Raw genomic sequence first — 24334 nt, 5'->3', positions numbered from 1 at the left:
GTTCTCTTGCCCAAGAGTAGTCTGAAAGCGTGCTGAAAGTGGAATGCAAGGTATTTGGCTTCAGAAGAAAACACATAAAAACATCAATGTTTCGGAGAGATCAGTGATGGCGGTTCAAACTAAAAGGGTTTTGAGCTACAGGGCAGTTGAAATAACATTTTCAAAATCATCACATGCTTATGATAATTTCACAGTGTGCACTAAATTTGATCGTTGAGTAACTGCAATGCAATAACTGCTACTGATTGATGAAAGTGCCAAAGTGCCTAAATTTTCTCTCTGATGAAGAGGCTAGCTGGTCATCATATGAAGACAATTAGAGCAAACAGTGCTGGGAGTCATATTAGCATGTTTAGCATAATTAAACTCTGCAGCAACATCATGATAGCTTTTTCAAAATGGATTTGTTACTTAACTCGTCATTTGTAGAGCTAAAAGTATCAAGCTACAGAAAACCAATTGACATGTTTTGTTAATCTGTTCATTGTTTCAGTAACTTCGTAATGAGTCCAGATTTTGCTCTTTGGATTACCTTTCCTTTGACCTCATTTCCAAATATCTCTGTAGTCTATATGAATACGAGTCAAGTGGAAGTCTAGTGGTTTACAATGTGTTTGTGAACTTTCCACCACGATTTCCATGTTACACTAAAACAATCCCAGCTGTTTCCATTTTGCAGTTGCAACATTGCTGCATCCTGGGCTTAAAACCGCCCAAGACAGCTGTGATTAGTTTAAAGAAATACAAACAATCCTGAGCCTTTTCCCCCACCTATAGCAGAATGACACTGAGGTGTTGCCAGACCATTCTCCATTACAAAAAGGAGAATGGTCTTGGCATTGCAAGAGCATCTCTTGAATAAAAAGCAATGGCAATAGAGCTTTCCTCTACATTTTGTCAATGCTTCAAGAAAAACTAACCATAACAAATGGTAGCTAGTTAGTCACCAAGCATCCATGTTACCGAACCAACATTACTTGCTTTTATTGGTCAGCTGACCAATCAGAATCAGGAGAGGGCAGTTAAAGAGACAGGAGCTGAAAGAGAATAAGAGACAGTGCTATAGTAATGCACAGAAAGAGAAAAATAATGCATTTTTTATCATTACAGGGTGTACACATGTTCTAGAAAGTCCAAACAATAAAAATTCTGGAAATATCAATGTGCATATCATGGGCTCCCATTTCAGCTTCTCAGTTGTAAAATTTGGTTTTGTTTGAGAAGAAAATCTTTGAAAATATTTCCTATTTCAACTGTGTTTTCAACAAAGTATTCCACTATTTTCAGACCAATCCAGGTTATAGATGAAAATAAACAAATCATTATTACTGTAGCTAGCACCTTATTCACATGCCGGCTTATTATACTGCAAAGTATGTATTCTGTAGACCAGGATGAAAAATATATATTCATTCAGTACCAATAAATTGAGCACAAAATCTAAGAAACTTTTAATGAAGATAGAAGCCACAACCATCTGCTCAACGACATCTATTTTACTTTTTTAAGTTTCGATGAATAAATCCTCATATTTCCGTTGCATTTTCCCCTTAGCGTAGCTTTCCGTTCACACGGTCATATTGCTTTGTTGCAGGAGGTTTCATTTACTGCGTTTAAAATGAAATTAACTGAATTAGTAATGTGTGGTACATTACCAGTAGATTAACAAAGCCTGACAGTGTGTAAGCATTTTGTTGTGTTCGTGTTTGGGAGATTAAGTGTGGTCGTTAACCGCATTGACAGCTACATCGCTTTGTTTGTACTGTACGCACACGCAGACATGCAAACGCACACTATCATTCGCACCAGCATATTTTCTGAGCACATACTGGCCTTGCAGCATTTAATCTTTGAGATCTCCTCCTCTTTGTCTCTCTATTTGCCTCCTGACATGTTATTTCTTGTGCGGTTTCCGCCGCTGCTGCTACTCTTATTCTCACCAGCTCATCTGTCTCTTCCCCCCTTCACTGTTTTTTTTTCTCTCGCTCTTTTCCCTTCTCTCTCCGTCCCCTCTTGTCAGTCCTCCTCAGCGCTTGGGTCACCTGTGTTGATTTACTGTCAAATCTTCCAGGATTATCAGTAATCCCACAGCAGTAAAATCTGTTTGCTGACAGCTGTGCTCCCTCTAACAGTGCTGCTGTTTCCTGCACACACACTGCCCTATATACCAGAAAAAGCCCGTCTTCCTGCTCAGAAAAAAACATTAATTTTCCGCATCAATGGATTCCAATTGACGATATTCTGCGCCCCTTTTTATGTGTTATTTTGTTGTATTTGACTATAATGTGGAGCTGCTTTCTACTTTGACAGATTAGGGGGATGGTGTGAATTTATTGAGGGTAAACAGGTATGATATTGGGTATATTCTCCTGGGGTTGCAGATGCTCTCGTGGGGTTTCATCCTCCATTTATGCACACTGGTCTTTTGAACATCACAAGGAATGGCTCGCTAATGATTTAGCCATCACTTTCTCACACTTCGCTCAGACAGTAGGTGTTCAATCGAAACCAAAATACAGTCATGCATTTGTGTACAATCTCCTTTTCATCACAGATAAATTGAAGTAGAAATAGAAAATGACTGAGACAAACAAACCTTAGAAGATATTAGTTTTATCGATCTGGCTGTCCCCGAATCTGCGATATGTAATAAAACCAGAGAATGATCCCATAATATTACAGTTTGCAATGGAGCTCAATTCATTTATATAGAAATAAATATTTCTTTCAGCCATTGCTGCTCTGGAAAATTATGTCCTACAGTGACAGATTGTGTATAAAGCCCAAAATAAAATGCATGATTCACAGGGCTGGGTGTCTTTACACTTGCCTGCATATATGAGAAGCCTCTTTTTTAATGTCTTCCCCAGGTGGTGTACAAGAACAACGACATTCGCTTGGAGCTCTCCCGCCTTGCTCGCATTGTGGACCCCAAGATGAAGCTCCAGGGCGACGTGGTCTTCAAGTGCGAGAATGTTCCCACCCTTGACCCCATCAACTTTGAGACACCAGACTCCTACCTGGCCTTGCCGAAGTGGAACACCAAACGCGTGGGCTCCATCTCTTTTGATTTCCGCACCTCCGAACCCAACGGGCTGATATTGTTCACACACGGTAAACCTCAGGACCGACGGGATGCGAAGGGCCAGAAGAACAACAAAGTGGACTTCTTTGCAGTGGAGCTGCTGGATGGAGGGCTGTACCTGCTGCTGGACATGGGCTCCGGCACCATCAAGGTCAAGGCCACACAGGCTAAAGTCAACGATGGCGCCTGGCACCATGTGGACATCCAGAGAGACGGTCGCTCAGGTAAGGATGGAGAAGAAAAGGAAGGCAAGCTCCATAAGATCTCTCAGATTCTTGTTTTGAAGGTGCTGTAACTTCACACCTGTTTAACGTCACTGCCACAGTTTGTAGAAGTTGTTAAACTCAGATCAGCTCTGTGCTTTTGAAAGGCGCTCGGGTCTCGTTAATGTCGCCGCTTTTCTTTTTTCACTTTCACACAAAATAAAAAATGTCTTCAATCAGGAAATTGACCTCCTGGCTCAATTAAAAAAAAATGTTGCCTTTGGCTAAGCAGTGCAGTGTATGAATTCATAGGGCAGAGACCTGACAAAGCAACTGACTAACAGTTCCAAACAGAAACGAAAGAAATAAGAGAATGTAACTGTATGTTATATCCGAAAATACAGTGTGAAGAAAACCATTTTTTATTGTGTTGCTGCAGGGAATTTGCTTGCTCTTACTGGATAGAATCCTGCAGGAAACTTGAAGTAATGGTTATGACAATGACGATTATTAATTGTTTTCTTGGTTAACTCGTGGTTAAACATCTAGAATTTAAAATTATTATTCTGTATTTACCTTTGAAGAGCAATGTTTTCAATTTAAAAGCTTGAAACCAATGCTTAGTTTGCGTTTTCAGACTAAAGTAGTGAGCTGCCTTAAAATTTTGTACAGACATTCCTGGTCATCAGAGGATGAATCCCTCAGACTATCCCGACTCTTCCTCTAGCACGCTGTTATTAGGCTTGTCTGAGATGAACAGCATCTCGCCTGGAAAGCGTACGAGAGCAGGCAGCAGCAGCAGGCAGCAAAGACAAAAAGCTGCAATAAAAGTCTGACAGTTTCCAGCAGCTTTCAGTCTGTAGAGAGACACTCACATTCTGCTAGATCTGATTCTGATTTAATAGAATGTTATCAGACTCATACATCAGTTTGTACACAGTCTCCAATAGTTTTAATTGACAAAATTAAACTGAATGGCCTATTAAAATCCTATAAAGCTGACCTGTGATCTCCGTTCTCCATTTTACCTCAGCTGTCATGTCAATCAGCATCGTATTAATTTGTGTGTAATTCAGCCGAGCAGACCTGTTCCTGTTAAACTGCAAAAATGAATTGAAAACATTAAGAAAATGCAGTCCAGAGAAATACAAGACAGCAGCTTTTACTTTACATCTGACAGATATTTAGACTGTAAGGGCTGAAAAAATGTGCACAGGTGTTACTTTAAGAGTCCCCATATCACACCTACAAGACAATTTTATGTTGTTTAATCAGTCCAATATTAATAAAGACTATAGATAGATAGATAGATAGATAGATAGATAGATAGATAGATAGATGTATTAGGAAATAATGTTAAAAAAATAAAACTGATGTTATATTTCTGCAGCAGTGTGTTTTACAGGGTTAATGTAATTGATTTTCATGACAGCTTATCTCTCCAAGGATTCTCCAGTATTGATGCTGCTGCTACGATTGCACTGAAATAGTTTAGATTCATCGAAATGCTACAATACTGCAACACTGTAAACTTGCAAAGGACTCACAGCAGCTGTAAGAATTAAAGTTACATCTACGCTGGCACTTATTTCAGCCAGGATGATATAAACTTCCTCAATATATTAATTTCGGCGATGATTTATTGCCAGGATGAAGTCGTAGCTCTTCCCAGATAGCCACTATGCGGTCCGTTCCCCCTTTGCTTCCTACCATCCGTATGTCCTCTGACCTCAAAGCATGGCCAAACACACAGAAAGTATTAGAAGAAGATTGTATTAGAGAAAGGGGGTGAGAAAACTTGCGTTGCCTTGAGCTCCAAACCCAACACAATTTCTGCATTAAGGTGAGATCCTCCAGAGAACTGGCTTGTGTTAGTCGGCGTTACAGCCTGTGTTATATATCAGGTTAGAGCAGCCAATTTAGCCGCGTGTCAGAGCTCGCTGCTTTGATTAATCACCAGCACAGCCCCCAGTGCGATAGCAGAGCGGAAAGTAGGATTTTCACAGGGAAAAAGAGGAATGAGACAGATATATGGATACCAGACTGAGGGATGGTTAAGAACAGCCATAATCACACTTGTGGCTTGAGTGAAATGTTAATGGGAGTTGCGAGTGAATTAAATTTCCCGTCCACATAGAACTCTAGCGAGGACCTCTCTCTGGCTGCAAGGTGAATATAACATCATGTGAGAACACTTTTATAGTGCAAGGTAAATCTGGACTTTGTGGAAAGAGTGATCTTTTCCATTTCCTCGCCTCCAGTAAGGGCTGATGAAGAGATGCAGGTAAAAGTAATAATGCAAAAATAGAGACGAGCTGAAAGCTAATGCATCCGTTTGTTTTCTTTGCTGTAATTAACCGCTAATATTCAAAGAGAGAATCTGTAATTTTTAGGTCATAAAAAAGACAGATTTGCATATATAATTGAAAAAAAATGACTTATTAAAGTTACTCTAAATAATTTGAGGTGATTAGTTAAAGTGAATTTCAATAAAAGGCTTGTTTTCCTGCCGTGTTCCCTGATGTAAACAAAACATCAACAGCAAACTAGAGTGTAGTTATCTTGTTTGCTGAAGGACCTGTCACTAATTTAGAGGCCATACCCGATTCCAGTCATGTGCTTTTAATTTTTGGTATGCAATGATTACTTCTTAAAAATGTTTTTGCATTCCTTTAGGCTGTCAAGTGAAAATAAATGATGCTAAAATCAACCTTTAGCAAATAATACACGTTAAGTACGAGGCATAGCATGTACTATATGGGGTTGATGATAAGTGGAGATCAGACATAAGGATTTTGTCTTTGGGTAACTGTAAACTGTCACTATAGCTTTTATATTAAAATACAGCTGTAGATTTAAATGGTCTTTTTGGGGTCAGTAGCAATTATTGGTAACACAGCAGATCAATAAGTAATGTTTGGAACCAACATGTATTTGTACTAAAGATGAAAATGTGTCAAAATTGAAAATAACACAAACTCCAACAAAAGACTTAATTGATTTGATTCTATTCTATTAAATGTATGTAACTGAAGGGAACTTTAGAATTTTTAACCCTTTGTGGCGATTGGTTCATGTTTGATTACTCGTGATACAGGGCCAATCAGTTTATGCTGTGGGCGGGATATTGAGCCAAAGTTGCACATTTTTCATTTTGTTTTTAATTATTGGAAATACAGAAGCAAATACTGAAAGTCAGATTGGATAATCTGTCGATCCTTGCTTGATTTGAATTCATGATAATACAGGTGTACATTGGTGGCAACTGTGTTTCTCCCTTTTTGCAAATTAGTTTCTGGTTATATATTTATAAATCTGATCAAATCAGCTTCATCGCAGTGAATTTAAACCTTTAAATCCATCCATATACTTCGAGTAATTTGTGACTCCATATTGGGATGTGTAAAATAAACTCTCACTACTTTATTAAGTACACCTGTGAAATCTAATCCAGCAGCTCAGCCATAAATTCTACTTTTACAAAGCTTTTTTTTGCTTTGTTTCATGCCATGAATGAGCGATTTTGCCATACACTGTGAACATGTTGCTTTAAAGTTCCATAAACATGGACCCACAATGACATTTCCGTTCCTCAGCTTCAATAAAACCTCCATTTTTAATGTTTCATATATTTCTCCGGCTTTGTCCGCAATGTAAGATACGCTCGATGACAGAAAATGATTAAATGATGAGGTAATATAACATCTTTCAATTTCTTATATATCTGCAATGAATATTAATCATCACCCTCTAAGAACTCAATAATAAATAAAAAGTAGAATTATCACCTTTTTCACAGCGTCTGCAAAAACTGGAAATGCAGAAGCTTGGTAAAAGTAGGATTTACGGCCGAGCTGCTTGGTTGAGTGGAATTAGATTTCACAGGTGTACCGAATAAAGTGGCCTGTGAGTGTATATAAATTATGAAACTGTGCAAGTGTTGACTGCGTGGTTTCTGGTGTTGATAGTGACATACACAGTGACCTTGTGCCAGCAGAGTGGTTGTTTTGTTGGATGCAAGCTTCTGTTGTTTTTTTCCCTGTCTGATTTTTTTCCTGCCCTCTATTCCCTGATTGTGTGACTCCTCCTGCAGAGAGTGTTAGAACGTCAGTGATCAGTGCAATTTTGGCTGCCAAACATAGGTTTTGTACCTCCACCTACTCAGACCACATTTCAGCGCCGAGCTATTTCTCTCAGCTGCTTTCACAACTTGTGCCGCCATGCTGCCTAACTCCACTTTGTTAGAACTTTTTGGGTACAAAGAAAATCACCAAACATCCGTTATTTTCGCCTTCATCCTCGCTTTGATGAATTGGGAAAAAAAGAGGGCTGTCAGTCTCTTTGAAAAGTTCCAAGTGCTGTAAATAGAGGGCAATAAATGTCACTTGTGTTCAGTGGAGTTTCTGTTATTTCAGGATTTTAGCAGCTGCAAAAGCTATTTTTTTGGCAGCAAGCAAAATGTGACAGATTGCTTAAATAGCAGAGTATGACACTGACAAGAAACAAGTAACATTATCTCATTCCACTGGCAGTTTTTATTCATTTTCATTGTAGACTTAGATGGTTTTATTAATCCCCAGAGAGAAATTAGGTTGTTACAGCAGCATGTATATTCAAGAAAAGGCAAAACAATAAGACAACACAGAATATTAGGGTATAAGAACCAATGGAATATACAAGAGTGATACAGAAATGTACGGATAAGAATGTACAAATGACATAAGTACATAAGTAGGTGCAGATGAGTTTACAGACATATCAAATTACATTTGTAGTAATAGTATTATTTTTGTGTTTGACTGCATGACATGTTGACATGTACGTTTTTACAATAATTGCTTTTTCTCCACCTCCAGGCATCATTTCGGTAAACAGCCGTCGGACCCCTTTCACAGCCAGCGGGGAAAATGAGATCTTGGACTTGGAGGGGGACCTTTACCTGGGGGGTCTGCCCGACAACCGGGTCGGTTTGGTTCTCCCCACCGAGCTCTGGACCGCTATGCTCAACTACGGCTACGTGGGCTGCGTCCGGGATCTGTTCATCGACGGACGCAGCAAGGACATCCGGCAGATAGCCCAGTCACAGAACATGACCGGCATCAAGTCCTCGTGTAGCAAGGTGACGGGGAAACAGTGCGACAGCAACCCGTGCAAGAACAACGGGGCTTGTAAGGAGGGCTGGAACCGCTTCATCTGTGACTGTACAGGAACTGGCTTCTGGGATAGTACCTGCGAAAGAGGTAAGATTCCTTTTTTTGTCACTTTCCATGCCCTTTGTGGTAGAATCTGCCAGAAAGTTTATTGATTTGTTAGTAGAATACCTTTAAAGAAGGTCAGGAAACTCTATTTTACCAGCAATCTTATGGAACAGTGTTGGGCTACATTTACAGGATGGACCGTAGGTTTCAATACATAGGAAAAATAAACGTTTTATGTTGGACAACCATTTGTATTTATATAATGTGCTCTATGTGATTACCACTGTTTCAAAAACACATATTAATACATGTTTCTCGCTGTTGATGAACTTGCATTAGCACAGCTGAAGTTATACTTGTATTGGTGTTGGTGATACGTTCCTTGAGATGATTTATTTCTCATATCTTCACCTGATACACCGTGGCCTTCAAGTGCCCCCAAACATAGCGCATCTTCTCGGGTATCTGAAACATACAAAAATATACATTATACATGTTCCTGTGTATGGAAACTTATGGCCCACCCTGTAGATGACATGTCTGTACATGTTACAAGATGCAAAATGTGGTAAAGGAACTTGAAGTGTCGTTTCTGCCCTTCAAAAGTGACTGAGATTTAGCTGCTTTCTGCTAATAATAGCTTTTCTAAGAAAGTGGACACCGCTCTGTTTTAGCAGACAGCCAGAAGTGTGACTTGGGACACTTGCCTCACATTATTTATGGAAGCTTTGCTGAAAGATTTAATAGGATTTCACTTTTCTGCCAAGTGGCTTTCGAAGCTTTTTTTTTCTTTGCTCGGGAAGATTCTAGAGAGAATTGAACTTCTCCCAGCTGGTGAAATGGGCTCTCCGTGTCTGAGTTTTAAGAGCTCGGGCGCATACATTTTTTATGAGACGGCAGAGATAGGGACACTCCAAGCTGTGGGAGAGTATGTTATCGGACTATTGTTAAGATTGTTCTCCACTTCTTCCACTATTTTACAGAGATTTTTGGGGGGTTCAGTGGAGGGCTGTAAGTGCTTTCATAAGAACCTGAGGTCTGTAAAGGATTGTACTTGTAGGAGGAATAATGAGCATCTGGAGGGTAGGTTGTTACATCCTGCAGTAAGCGTGAGAGTATAGGAGGTGGGATGATAATGTGCAGTTAACAAAGCCAAAAGAGAATTTTAACATTCACCTTACGCCGAAGAAGGCCTGATTTACACACCATTTTGTGGAGAAAACATTCAGGTGGAGACTGAAACTCGTTACCTCCTGCGTTGTTGAGACTGTAGCTTAAAATCTGAGAAGGAACATGGACTGTGTATAAAAGATGGATGTGACAACCATACTGAAACCTCAAGTATTGCATTTGGCCATCGACATAGAGCTCTCGCTGCAACTTCTCAATCAGTTGGAAGCCAAGCCTGCACATGTAGCTAGTTTCTTTGTCTATTTTTCCTCTAAATTACACTGTAATTTATGAAATAAATGTAATGATGTATTGAAGGAGACTTAAAACTAGCAACTGAGATGATAAACTATTGAGTGAGACCTTAAACATATACTTAAAAAAATACGACCTATCTTAACTTTTAAGGACACGGGGACCATTTTACAGGCTTTTATCTTGTCCTTACTGCCTTACTGCAATGGCCATTTTAGTTGCCAGGACCAGTAAAACTATTGATCAGCTCCAGACTGTACAGAAGCAAGACACACGATCACATCACTCCTGTTTGAGCCTCTATAGAAGCAGTTCCCAGCATGTTCTGGGACAGATTTCACTGATGTTGTTTAAGATCCCTGATGGCCTCTCTCCCAGACGTATCTCTGACGTCTTAGTGCCATTCACACCGGTACGTACTTTGAGATCCTCAGAGCAGAGGTCTGTTTCTGTTCCAGAAAACTAAAGGGGGCAGAGTGTTTGCAGTAGAAGCCCTGAGGCTCTGGAACAATCTGCCCGAGGAAATCAGGTCGGCTGAGTCAGTGACCTCTTTTAGGTCCCTTCTTAAAACATATTTTTATCTGAGAGCCTTTACTTGAGTTCCTTTGAACTGTCATCGGTGTTTATACACCAAATTGCATTTTCATGTTTTTTTTCCTTTTAAAATCTGGTGATTTTATGACTGTTATTGTTTGCTGTCTAAACTCATTAGAAAAATGTTTACTGAGGTAACAAATCAAACAGAAGTAGGGTCATTTTCTCTTTGACTTCTATACAGGCTTCTTTATGCAACCTCCCTGCTGGCCTTGAGCAAAAAGTACAGGTTTAAAGCACTTCTACATTGGCTTTGCTTTACAAACCCTGAGGCTGTGTCTGTCTTTTACATGCACTCGATGAGAAGGAATCATGAAGTAGCTCTTCTACGAAGATCACAGAGAGACACATGTTCAAAATGGATGGCCATATATGGTGTTTGCAAAAGTTGATTTGCAGTGGGAGCAGATTTTGGGAGCTGGCTGTCTGATGCAGTTAACCTTGTCTTGGTCTGTCTGTTGTTGCCTATTTTAGTATACACTCTAATGATGCTGTATCTGCGCCAAAGGTGAAAGAAGGCTGCTGTAAAGGCGGCAGCGTAGGGGCGAAGAAACACTCAAACAGAGCAAATGTGCCTCATTGACCTTCCACCCACAAGAAGAAAACATTACGTTGCATGTTCCTGACGTTTCATACCCTCACATCCTTCCTCCGCCGTCCAGTTCCGTTTCTTCCCACACATCTGTCTCCGAACGGTCACGTCTCCACGATCAGTGAGCGCTGCTGCTGCTGCTGGGTGATAACCCATGGGACTGGCAGGCCTGCCCTCCGGGTTCTGGAGCTGTAGAACAAAGCTTCAGTCTGTTCAGCAGTTGATTTTTTCACTTTGCACAGTGAGCTTGAGGTGTGATGAAATGTGCTGATGTTGCTAATGCTGTCATGACTGAACACATGCCTCTGGATATGAGCTTCTTTGTTGAAATGCTGAAATAATACAATCTCTGCTAGTCCGTTTAGTTGCTCGGAGTTGTACGGTTCATGGTGGTAGAAATTGTTTCAACTTTCTGACACACAGTTGAGCTGAAAATCAATATATTAATAATCAGAACATGTTAAATGGATACTCCCATTGTACACATAAAGGATAGTGTACTAGGTCATACACTGGAAAACAAGAGTTGATTGAAACAAAATTTGTAGTTCCTTGTAATGTTGTATTGCATTGTGGGAAGTGTAGGATCTACTATCTTGGCTTCTGCTGTGTCGACTTTGACATTTAAATTTTTTGTAATCTAACTGGAAATTTAGTAGCTGGTGCCAAAACTATTGAAATTCCATTTTTAGAGATACCAAATTTGGTACCAAAAACAGTAACTTCTGATGGTGGAGGTGGTCGTGTAGAAGCGTGTGCTCAGCAGCTGTAAAATTGAACATGTAAGCTTCAGAAACTTCATGGTAATGTGACCAGAGAGCCCTCTGCCTCTTTGTTTGCCTTCTGCACGCTTACTCCTGCCTGAAAGCTGTCGCTGATATTGATGGGATCTGGAGTATTTTCTTGTCCTTATGTTTCTGTGAAACACATGACAGTACACTCTAAGAAGTCTCTTTGATTCCTCACTAGAGCTGTTAGCTCGTCCACCTTACTGTGCAGAGATCTTGTGTTGCCCGAAGAGAGATTTGGCTTGTATCTTATGCATCTCCATCCTCGTTGGACTTGCCATTTTCCCTCATTGCTTCATTCCCCTCCATATTCTCTGCGCCTTTACCATCAGCTTCCATGGGGATGCCTGTCACTGTCGCTGCCGCTCTGAATTTCATGCTAACTGGCTTCGGCATGATATAGCTGCTCTCTGGTGCAAACTATAAAAGCACTGATTAGCAGAGGTAACATGGCAAGGAACCGGAGACACTTCCAAACAGAAAGACATGGGTTAAAAAATCCAGTTAATTAGACGTTAATAAGAGGTTAAAGAAATCTGACAAAGTGACTGCATGCACAGTTGGTGCATTTGCCAAGAAAACATAATTTAATTTCTGCTAATTCCACTACATATGGCATCTATGGTACCTTTAGCAGCTACAGTACAATAGGAATAGGAAGTACCATCATGTTCTAAGAATTTTGGCTTGGTACTGAACTATCGGTTCTTGTGACATCCCTACTTCAACCAACCCAATCATGTCCTGAATATGCCTTTAAATGGTCAATAAGCAGCTGTTTTCTTCAGATTTAGGTTGAATTTCAATTTTACCATTTTTTTCCCTGAAATTTTCACACCAGGAATCTTATTGAGAACACTTGGCCCATCTGTCATCTATTCTCTTGCCTTTTTAAACACTTACCAACGTAGAGGAGTTAATGCTTCCGAGATGTTCTTCATCCATCTCTTCTTGTGTGATTAGTAATCCCCCCAGTATGCTCTGGTCTGCTCTGTGATCTGGCATGAATAGCTTCAAGCACCTCCACTAGAGCTCCTGTTAGTTCAGGGGGACCGCGGCTCGATGCCGAAGCCCTCTCGATTTGCTGTTCACTTCCTCACGTAGAGCGAGGCCACCCTGCCGAGGAATCTCATCTAGGGCTGCTTGTGTCAGCGATTTCATTCTTTCGGTCACCACCCAGAGCCTGCGACCACAGGTAAAGGGGTCGGAAAGAAGACCGGGCAGTAAATTGAGAGCTTTGACATGTAGCCACTGGAATGAAGACAGTTCAGTACCGCTCCCTTAAGGCGGAAGATTTTATTTCAGCGAGTCCCTTTACTATCCTCACATCACTTGGGAATACAATCTTACTGAACTGAACACTTTTTTTCTGATTATCTGCCTTCATCCTGATTGTTTTACTCAGCTGAGAATGGCACAAGGTCTTGATGTTGGCAAACTGAATTTACATATTAGTCTAATCTCATTAGCATCTGTATTCTCTAATGATTATTAGCATTACAGTTCACAGTAGAATATATCTGAAGCTAATTCTTATGTGGTTAGAAAACAGTAGCCCTTGAGATTAGGATATCCCTTTGATTTGAAATGTTGTGCTTCAACAGCATGTGTTGTTTTCTTTTTTTCTTCAAAATGAATTGGAACGAATGGGATTGTGTTCGTCATGCTGGTAGAAGAGTTTATTTTACTTCTCCTCCATGCTTTTAAGCAGGCCCTGGAGCTCCCTGGTGACAATATCAAACAACCACTGAGATGTATTCACACATGGCGCCTGCTATTGATCTCCAGCCCGCTATACGGTACAACAGAGAGTTGTGCTTGTATGATGAGACAAGGGGTGAAGTGATAGGGATCGGCACTCTCCCAGGGAGTGTAACAAAGGTTATACATTTACATTACAATGTTTGGCCTTTGCTGGTGACTTTCTGCTGGAATGTAAATAAGTTCTTTTTGTGTGTCTGTGTTCACAACAGTTTGGTGAAATCAGACCTACACTTTTTTTGTGACATTATTTAATTCCAATGGATTTCCTTGGAAGGCTTTGAAAGTATTTGTCACATTTCATCAGCAGGTCTATCTATGAACTCCTGAAGAGAGAGGCCCGTATTAGCAAAGCTGACCAAGTCGTATGAATCAATACATGCAAGTTTCTGCTCTAGTGAACTAGACAGACTGTACTTATGCATTGATACTGCTGCAGTCACTCCTGTTATCACTGTACTGCAAATAATACTCCTACATGCAGTATTTTACATTTCTGACCGATCATTGGCAGCACAGTATATAATTTCTGACACTAGTTATCAAAGCAATAACAGAAACTGTGGTTTGACAACAAAGGGAAGAAAGTAGTGTGGCATCATGGGATCTCTGGTTGTTGGTAAAAAACCTTATGTGACTCAGGAAGAAATTATGTTCCCAGACGACATAACATATTCAAGTGTTAGTCAGGTATGCTCGGGAAAACACAACTACAAACTTTAGGCTTTATTACAACTTAAATAGGGGAATTACATAAAAGTTTACCCCCCTACAGTTTTCGTGAACAGTAAACTTAGCTGTAGAGACCAAATCTTGTCTTGTACCAGGTAGTAAATGTGTTTATTTCTGCTTTAAAATTGGCCATTTCAACATGGGAGTCACTTGTGGAGCCAGCCTCAAGTGGCCATTTAAGAACCTGCAGATTTTTGGCAACTTGCATGTTGGCTTCATTTTAAGCGTTTCAGGTTGATTCTTAATCACAAGAGAAAAATACAAGCAGAACACTGAATAAAAACATTAGAATGGCTAGCTAGCAGCAAAAATAGCATCTTCGTTTTTCCGGTGTTTGCCATGTTTCCCCAACTATAGGGGTTAATGGTAATATCATGGCATTGTCAGGCAATAAATATGCACCTTTACATTGAATAAAACTATGTATTTCTCAAGGTTTGAGCATCTTAGAAATTCTTGGGATCATGTAACTGGCCAAGTCAACAAAATATTTAAAAATTAATCCAAAATTGTGGCTTTAAGACACGTATTTGTGGGTAACGGTGGAGGAATTATTTGTGCTTGTTTCGAGGCAGTTCACTAACAGTTTCCATTGCAGCTACACAACCCACAGGCAGCAGCTTACACTAACTTGCTGAATTTTTTTTTTTCTTCTCTTGTGATTTTCTTCAGTCAAGCTGGGAGGTGGGAGCCCAGCCAGCGTCCTGTGGTCTAGCAGCTGAACACTAACAGCTCACAGCTCAGAGTTTCAGTTTATTTAGGTTAACATGTAAACACATACAGACCCAAAAAGACTTCAGAGATAGAGGTTGTCTTTCATCATCCATCTGGTCCCAACAGAAGAAGCCTTCGCTTTACAGCACACAAACTTTCTTGTACTGGCGTGGAAATCATGAAATGTGACTAAAGTAAAGAACAGGCTTTAAGAACAAAGTTGTGGAGGGAACAAAATGTTTTGGCATCAAGATGCACTGCAAAGGACTAGGAGGAAGTTCTACCTCTGATTTGGGGGAAAAAAGAAAAACCTGTAACATGTAAATTATTGAAGAATCAGCTGCGACTCTCCCGCAGCCCCCATGTTTGATTTAGACTTGTTTGATTTCGACTTTGTGTGTTTCTTACAAACTATGGTGGGAGTTTAGCAACCTGGAGTGAGTTCAGGTTCTGAATTTAACAATTAACCATGGTGTAGTAGTATATAAATTTTACTTTTTCTCCACTACATTTTAATTCCTGACCTTGTAGAGATATTTTTGCCAAAGACTTACAGGAGACATGATGAAAAGCAATGCTTTCAAAAATATAAAAAAAATTAAAATAAATTGAACTCTAAAAAATGAAATTGTTTTTGGACAGCTGGTTTTCCCTCCTTTGGTAAATCACTGATAATAAAATGTTAATATGCTTGTTACTGGTCAAAAATAAACAGGTCAAAACATCCACATTAAAAATCTTTAAGTTCACAAATGGTGATTCATTCGTTTATATTTGACCATAAAATGACACTGATTTCAGTATTTAAATTTGCAAAAAAAACAAACAAACATTATTTTACAGAAACTCTGAATTATTTGAAAGAAAAAAAATATGTACAATTTAAAAATTTTATTAAACTTTTACAGGTTTTTCCTGTTTTGTTAAATTACAGATTATAGCTAGTAACATCACAGAAAAAAGTAGCATGTTGACTGTGGGGGGAAAAACTGTCCAGAACTTTACATAATGATCACATCAAAGATCTATGTTTTTACTAACTGTGATTTGTTATGTTCCAATGTGTAGCCGTAACATTAGACAGTTTAGCTGTATTATTTCACCAATAGTTGCCCTATACTTTTCCCGTTTTTGATGTATTTTCTGGCATCCTTGCAGCCAGATTTTAAACACTTTTACTGGCTTTTTTTGCAGTGTAGATAATAAAATATCAATAGAACAACAAGAACATACATTGGAGGTATTTGTATCCTCTGTGTTTATCAGATCCTTTAGATATTTTATCCAGCTCTTTTGAGTGCAGCATTATATTTTTTATAGTGGTGCCACTGATCAATTATTAATCTTATTGATTACCAATATTTGGTATTGCCCCTGAAAAATTTCTATGTAGATCAGCATCTAATTATCAGTTTCACTTTATTTTGGTCAGCATGAAATAAGGTTTATCAGCCTATCCCTGATATAGGCTGCTTTTATTGTTGTTTCTGATAGCACTGATTACTTAGAAGACACATTATGTCTCTCTGGAATTTTACTCCAACCACGATGGAAGTGCCAAACCTCCTGCTCGTGCTCCACTCCTGATTTTTCTACCTAGAGAAAACCCAGCTCCCATGGAAGCAGTTTCAGCATATTTTCTACTCGTGATATTTTTGGAACTCAAATAATGGCATCATCAGAAATTAAAGTCTCCGGATGATTTCATCAGATTTGTATTGAATGGAGCACGTTGCTCTGTGTAATTCCTCCTCTTCCACTGGGAGCTAAGAAAGCCAGCAATTTTCTTGCTCTGTTTACCAGAACGAAAATGCAACCTGACAGATATTTTAGACTGTTTTGAGAAGATCAAAGATCGTACCAGGCGACAACTAACAGACAACAGCACTCCCGTCTGCTCTGTGTTTTCTACCTGGTATCTGTGCCAAGTTTAGTATACTGATGATTCATGTCTCTCAGCTCTTTTTTTTTTTGTTCCCTTCTTCTTGCGTCTCGTTTGCTTTCTAGATCTCCCATTTATTCCTTCCCTCCTCCACGTTCACACATGAGGTGGCTGTTTGGCATGTCTACTTTAACCCCGCCCATGAGACATGACAGCACCTGTGATCAGAGGTCTGCTGTGGCGTCGCTCGAGCAGATGTGTTGTCAGCATGGGAGCCAGACGCTGTTTGTGTTTATATTACGGGGATGTGCAATATGATGTATAAAAAGCAATGAATATCATCATTCCCAGCTTTCGTGTGACCATATGTTTCTGTGTCTTCACCCTGCATATGTTTCCATCCTTTTGCATGATTAAAAACATCTTTTTTATGATGCTGCTGCAGTGCCAGTGCCCCTTGCAGGTGTGTAATACCGAGGTCCTGGCCCTGATGGACCCCGCTGGTTCGGGTTGTGACTGGGAGTGTATCCCTGCCAAAAACCTGCCTGCCTGAGATCTGGATTCAAATCTGGCTCGGTGTAGACCCAGCAGGCATGACAAAGAAGAAAAAAGAGGACTAAGCTAACACGGATTAAAGGGAAATTGTTGCCCTTCCGCACTGTTGCCCTCAGAATGATCTTCAATGTGGAAATGCGAAATTATCACCTCTTTATGTTGTTAAACTGTTTTTATTGTCTTTTCGCTGTGCCAGCTTTAATCATTTGCTAAATTGCGAAAAAGGTTATTTTTACAACTTCCCTCCATCTGCGTGGGATATGTCTAATTGGGTTGAATCAGGCATGCAGGTTCAGTTCGGTGTGGTGCTTTAACAGAAAAAAGAAATGATGCTGAGAAATGATTTTCTTCTCGGATAGCCTGCAGTCAGATCCACAGAAAGCAAAGAGAGAGGAAATCATTACCCTCCTGTAATGATAATGTTCCAAGGTGGGCTTTGTCCTCTCTCTCTCTCTCTCTCTCGTCTTTGGGAGACGGCTCCAGGCTCTATTCCTTTTTGATTGTTACATTCCATTACATGAAAAGGATACCCAAATGTTATTCCCCCATAAGGAAGACTCAAGTACAACAGATTATTCAGGTCGTATTTGAGTCGAACTTGTAAGAGGGTGACATTAATTCAAGACTACAGGGAGGTACATTAGATGTCATCCGCTGAGGAGAATGCCGTCGTAAGGCCTCGTTTCAGTCAGTAAGTGCAGCTTTGTGTTTGGTCTATCTGTGTGGGTGTGGGAGCTTTTAGGGAGCCGTGGTGTTGCTGACAGGCGTGTGTTGCAGAGTGCTGTGTAGCTGATAAAGTAGCCCAGTTAATCAGGTAAATAGGCTTGTAATGAAGTGTGTTTGTCTGACGGTGTGCCAGCCCAGCGCCGAAGCGATCCCACTGAGGCTCTCCTCTTTCCGTCTTTCCGCTGCATCCGCACACACAAATACACAATCGAACTTGGTCGGGAGCACACACACCAATCCACTGGAGACAGATTGGATTGTGTCTAATGCATATTGCCTTTTCCCTGACAAGATGCCACCGCCCACATACAGTAAGTGCCTGTGTTTTCCCTACTGTCAATAGGAGAGGAGTAGTGATGGCTGCAGGCCTGAGCTGTTAAGTGTGTCCACCGCAGATCGGTGACATCACTCATTACAGCGCCGACTTCCTGTTTCTTAATGTTTGCACTACAGGCGATACTTAAAAGCACCACTTGTAAGCACATTGTTTCATTCATGAGATTTAAAATCTCTTTAAAAAATCACTGATTAGAAGACATTTTATTAGTCCAAGCTCCTCATTTTTGCATTCAGGCAACTTTTCTTTCCTTTTTTTTCCATTATATCTCGGCCTAAACTCGCACACGTCTTAATCACATCAATCATGGCAGTTCTCACAAAGACAGAAACTCCAGAAACGCACACATGGTGCAATTACTTGCTCATTTCGCTCAATGTTCATTCATAGTGGCAGTGAAATAATGGGTTGCCACATGGCTTTTACAGTTTAATCATGGGTAGTAATTGCAGAACAGAGATTAGCTGAAACTGATGTTTGACGCCCTCCTACATGAAACTATGCTACCTGGCAATGACGTTATATTCTTGTACCTTTAGATTGTGCTTGGAAAGGTGAAAAATGCCGTACTTTCATGTAAAAAGCTTTATTTTGAAGGAGTTTGAAAATACGATTTTGCAGCAAGTGCACAGACAAAAAAATAGAATCATAAAGTTGATATGTACCATTATAGTTCATCTCTGTGTACTAACACCACAACAATAACAGGCTATGGCTAAGTCCTGAAGAATAACTGCACAGTGATTAGTCTCCTGTTAAAATGTTTGGAGGCTATTAGACAAAATCTGGTTGCAGATGGTTGGAATCTCCCACTGCACCATCTCCGCATCCAATTTGATAAGCTTTTTAATATCTTTTAAAATAATCTACTCCAAACCCATTTGTATTCAGATGAGCTTGGTTCCTCAGATATGCTAATCACTGGTTCTAACACTGTTAGAGTGGCATCATTTAAATGCTTGTCTAAATGCCTTTTCCTACCCACTGAGGGAAAAAAAGCGTCATCTTTCTGAAAGCCTCCCCTTAACCCTCGAGCCCTTTCATAGCCCCTTGAACGATTGTGAGGTTGCTTTTGTGCGAATAATGTTTGAAGGTCAGGTACCAGTTCCTGCCACATATGATTTTTATTCCATACGTCAAACCAGGCTGTACATGTTCTGTATTTAGTCCATGAGTCCTATGCAGTACATGACAAGAGCAGTTTTTCCAATATTGTATATGTTATCTTTGATTTATTTACTTTTTGTAGATACTTCTTTAATAATCAAACAACAAATCTTAACTTTAATTCGAATTAAAAGCAAAATCGAGTACAGTTTGTGTTTTTATTCATTCATTTATTTAGTCATTCCTTTAAGGTACGCACACACTGAAAGATTTTCATCTTTGAACACATTTTAAAGCAAGAGCTATCTTTGTCAAGCCAAGCATTTTAGAATAATATCAGAAATAATTTCAGTCCATACTAACATGACTAAAAACGCAAATCACACGGTGATTCACATGTATGCCACATACATTTGCAGGTGTAAATAGGAAGCAAGAGGTTGGTTGCTTAGCTGTAGTCACATAATAGAACTAGACAAGCCCTCAGTAGAGGGCAGAACCACGCCCATGCATGATGCTCTGTATCAATTTTGATCATCCTACGTATATCCCTTCCTACTTGTTCTGCTGACCTCTAATTCCACAACTGAGCAGGGGACCTTAGACTGATCTTCAGTGCCAAGTTTGATCATCCTGGCTTCAGCATTTGCAGAGATATCTGACCGGACATACACACACATACACATACACACACACACACACACACACACATACATACTTACCCAGCCAGATACCGAAGCGAATGCAGTAAGCCCACTGACGTACGTCAGGAGTGGTTAATCAGGAGAGTACATAGCAACCAATTAGACCATCATAAATCCAGCATAGGTTTCTTCTTCTTTGTTTCCAAAATTTTCTGACTCTCTGCACGTCAGCACTGCCAACAAAGTTTCAAAAAACTTCAAAAATTTTCAGAAATAACTTTTTTCATTGACCAAAAACTATATGTCTGTGCATAAAAAGGCAAAACGTATGGAAAAAGCGACATTATGCAGGTGAAGTAGAACGTATTGGACATATCCAGCTGCACTTCCTCTAGGTTACATAATCCAGTCGTAGTAGATGCTGATGGCGTGTATCGGCCATTGATGGTGCATCATTTTGAATGATGCTGCTTCAAGGAGTTGTGGAATTGCTTTGTCCTCTTTTGTAAATGGACTAGTGTATCCTGCTCTAAAGGAGACAAGAAAAGAAGCATTCAGAGAAGGCTCTTATCACGGCTGCCACTTGTAGATACTTTGGGGGATTTACTCCTAAACAGCAAACCCCTGTGTGACCACCACCTCAGCCTCCTACTACTCAGTGTCTGGACTCTTTTTTGGGGGGTTTTACCTTAGAAATCCAAGGTTCTGTTTCTACTGTCGATCAGATCTTGTTATTTTCCAGACCTTGCCTGTACTTTGGATTCAGTCTCAGCCTGCTCCTTGTGGTTTATTTTCCTGTCTGGCTTTTATAACCTTTTTGCTTTTACTACCCGTGTTTTGTATCGTGCTCTTGGGTCTTCTGCTCAAGACTCGGACAAAATTATTGTACAATTAAGGCTATGCTGTAAATATGAGTGAAGAAAACGCTCTGTCTGCGTGTTTCACTCAGCTCTTTTTTATATTTTTACAGCTGGTGATAATTTTAGATTTTTTTGACGCACATGTTGATGATAGATGTCACATTCAAATGAAATAAAGTGAAAATATGAATCTACCTCACATTCATACGATCTGTAATCTCACCTTAAGCTGTACTCATTAACCATTTGTGCAGCTGCTTTCTCTAAGCGGAGGTGTCTTGAGAGTTCGAATAATTGGAGATTATCAAGATCTACTTTTTATATGTAATTTTCCATGAGAGTTGTGTTTACACCACAAAAGGAACTTTTTTAATGTCTGACAGAAAATAGCTGTACGTAACTGTCTGATTTTCAACATGCTTTTAGAAATTATTCTGCTTGTTTTGCAGTAACTGTAGGGAAGTCATTTCCCCCATAACAGATAAACTAAACTTAAAGTGCAAAATAGGTGAAGATGCTCGAAAACTCTGTTACACAACTGCCATGTAGTTTAATAACAGCTTTTGTCCCTTTCGTTTATATAAAATGGGCAAATCCCCTGTGATTACATTTATAAGTTTCCTATACAGCCTAACCCTATCCCTTAAATATGCATGACTTTAAGCACTAATACAGTTTCAGCTGGTGACTTGAATAATAATTCACCTGCTGTACAGTTTTCATGAATTGGAAAGTTACCTATAGAGACCAAAACCATTTTAGTACCAGGCTGGAAACATGTTTACTTCATCTGTAAAGTTGGACATTTTAACATGGAGGTCTATAGGGATTGACTCACTTTAGAAATCAGAATCAAGCGGCTACTCAAGGAACTGCAAGTTTTGTTCCATTCAATCTTGGCTAATTTTTACCTCATAAAAGCTTTGTTTATCCCTGAAAACTTTTTGGGTTTCTGATGTTTTTGCTTTTACTTTACTTGAATCGGCTTCAATTCACCTGAAGTGAAACGACAAGAAATACAAGCAGATGTCACATGTATGCTTTTGACCCGACCAAGTGTATAAATCACAGTGAGATAAAGCTCAAGAGCCTGTATTGCTTCTATGATTGTAAAATGCAAAAATTCGAGAATGTTTGTGGCTCTTCTCCAAGGTCACATTTTGGATTTTGCAGTCGATGTACGTAATATAAAGCTCCCGTCTGACGGCTGACAATTTGGTTAGAAAGAAAGAACATCACTTCAAGGTTGATAACTGTGCAGCTGACTAGCATGCACTGAGCACTGACTCACCTTTCAACAGCTATTCTTCTTCTTTTTTTTCTCAGCGTAGCTGTTGGCATTTGGAGAAAGCCATTATCACATAGTGAGATAGAATGAGATGTACAACTGGAGCCTTCCACATACCCCTCCAGTGTTGTAAAGCAGATATGCACCTAAAGTAGGAAAGGTGAGGAAACCTTTAGAAGCTGAGGAATCATGATTAAGCATTTTACACACCTGAAATAGCTTCATCATCCTCTGCTCCTGCTTTAGGTATTTTAGACCACATTCTGTGTTTGTGTTCCTGTCTTTGGTGCCCTTTTTTGAAAATAAGAGATAAAACGAAGAATTAATCCTCGACACATTTATGACCCTTCCTTTTTCCTCCGCCGCTGTGCTGTAACTCCCTTTCACCTTCTTCGTTCTCTCGCCTTTTTCACCAGCTCTACTTCTCACCGTAAACGGGTGATAAGCACCCTTTGCCGGGACATTTATCTCAGCAGACAGAGAAAATGACACTTCAAGGTCTGCCCTGACTAACAGGCCAGCAAGTACATACAGACACAGGACAAAGGAGGGTGGAAAATGGAGGATGGCGAGAACAAGGAAAATGGAGAAAAGAGAAGGAAGCTGAGTTTACAGAACGGCTTTGATGGCGTATAGAAAGAGACGACAAACTAACAATGGAGACCGATGATAGTGAGGAGCTCGACTGGAGATAACGGTTGAGCGATCAGCCTCGTAACCGACAGCTGTATGTGGCGATTGTAGTTTCATATATGATTTGAGCTTCATGATCACAGCTCTGATGAGAATTATTTTTAGTAGACTTTTTGGCTTTGAAATATATACCGTTTGATGTTTTGATTCACATAAAGACCCATGGTAAAGGCTCACCGGCCCTGGATGTGGCACCTGCTTCGCATCATTTAGCACATGATGCCTCTGTGGTGCACTGCAGGTGGTAGATTTGAAGCTTCAGCAGCAGCTGCACCTGCAACTCACCATTACACATAATGCCACTATATCATACTCGTATGAGAGCGAGGATAATACTACATGTCTGGGACTGTTAGTGACCAGAGAGACAGCGATACTTCATATTTTATCTATTCACAGAGTGTGCACGTCACCAGATAAATCACACATGTCGTTGGTTCAACACGATATATATTTGTTTCTCCTCCTGGCATCTAACTAATAAGCATATATTGTGATTGACGTCCCTATACGTGCTGGGGGAAAAAACAGATAAGGATATGTTTCCATAACAAGATGAAGGATGGATGTTGTATTTTTTTTTTTTTTTGCTCATGGGGAAAAAAAATTATACACTTTCAAGTCCTCATTTCTTGAAACGTGTCAGCAGTCACTGTGACACCACAAGCTGTTTGACTAAGTTTAGAATAGATATGTCAAGGTTCTCTGACACACTGCTTGAAGTTTTTAGTGCTTACCGAGCCTTTGGAAACCATAGGTGCATGTCAGCACATACACATCGGAGCCTTCCCGTGGATTCCGTCTCAGAAAAAAAAACCTAATTTTCAAAGGGTTTCTACAATAGCCAATGTCAAACTGAAGCACTTAATGCACCGTAGATTGTTAAAAAATTACCTTCAGGGCGCGCAAATGAGTGGTTGTGCTGCTAAGGCTTTTTGCTCCTACATGGCTGCAATTTGCTTCTTTTCATTTAGCTTTTTCTCATAGCTTATGCTACGTTGCAGCCGCACATATACATATCTAAGCCTAACTGTTGAGATTTTCTGTGCCTGTGTTCAAGCTGTTTTGCAGCCTAAGGAAGCATGCTAAATTAATCCTTTTGCATTTGAAGCTGAAACGTGCTTGCTTTGTGCCGGGTGTAGAAAATGCC

General features: G+C 39.9%; 1 protein-coding gene across 1 annotated transcript in view; it reads left to right on the top strand.

The window, feature by feature from the left end:
- LOC110957341 (neurexin-3b) overlaps window positions 1-24334 on the top strand; it is a 373395-nt gene that overhangs the window by 120813 nt on the left and 228248 nt on the right. The window contains 2 exon segments of the mRNA XM_051936556.1: window positions 2871-3309; window positions 8145-8528. Coding sequence (XP_051792516.1) covers window positions 2871-3309; window positions 8145-8528 — 823 coding nt within the window.

Source organism: Acanthochromis polyacanthus, chromosome 16 (genome assembly GCF_021347895.1).
Source record: "Acanthochromis polyacanthus isolate Apoly-LR-REF ecotype Palm Island chromosome 16, KAUST_Apoly_ChrSc, whole genome shotgun sequence".
NCBI lineage: Eukaryota > Metazoa > Chordata > Actinopteri > Pomacentridae > Acanthochromis > Acanthochromis polyacanthus.
Note: the sequence above shows the minus strand (reverse complement) of the source record. Positions and strands in the feature narration are given on the sequence as shown.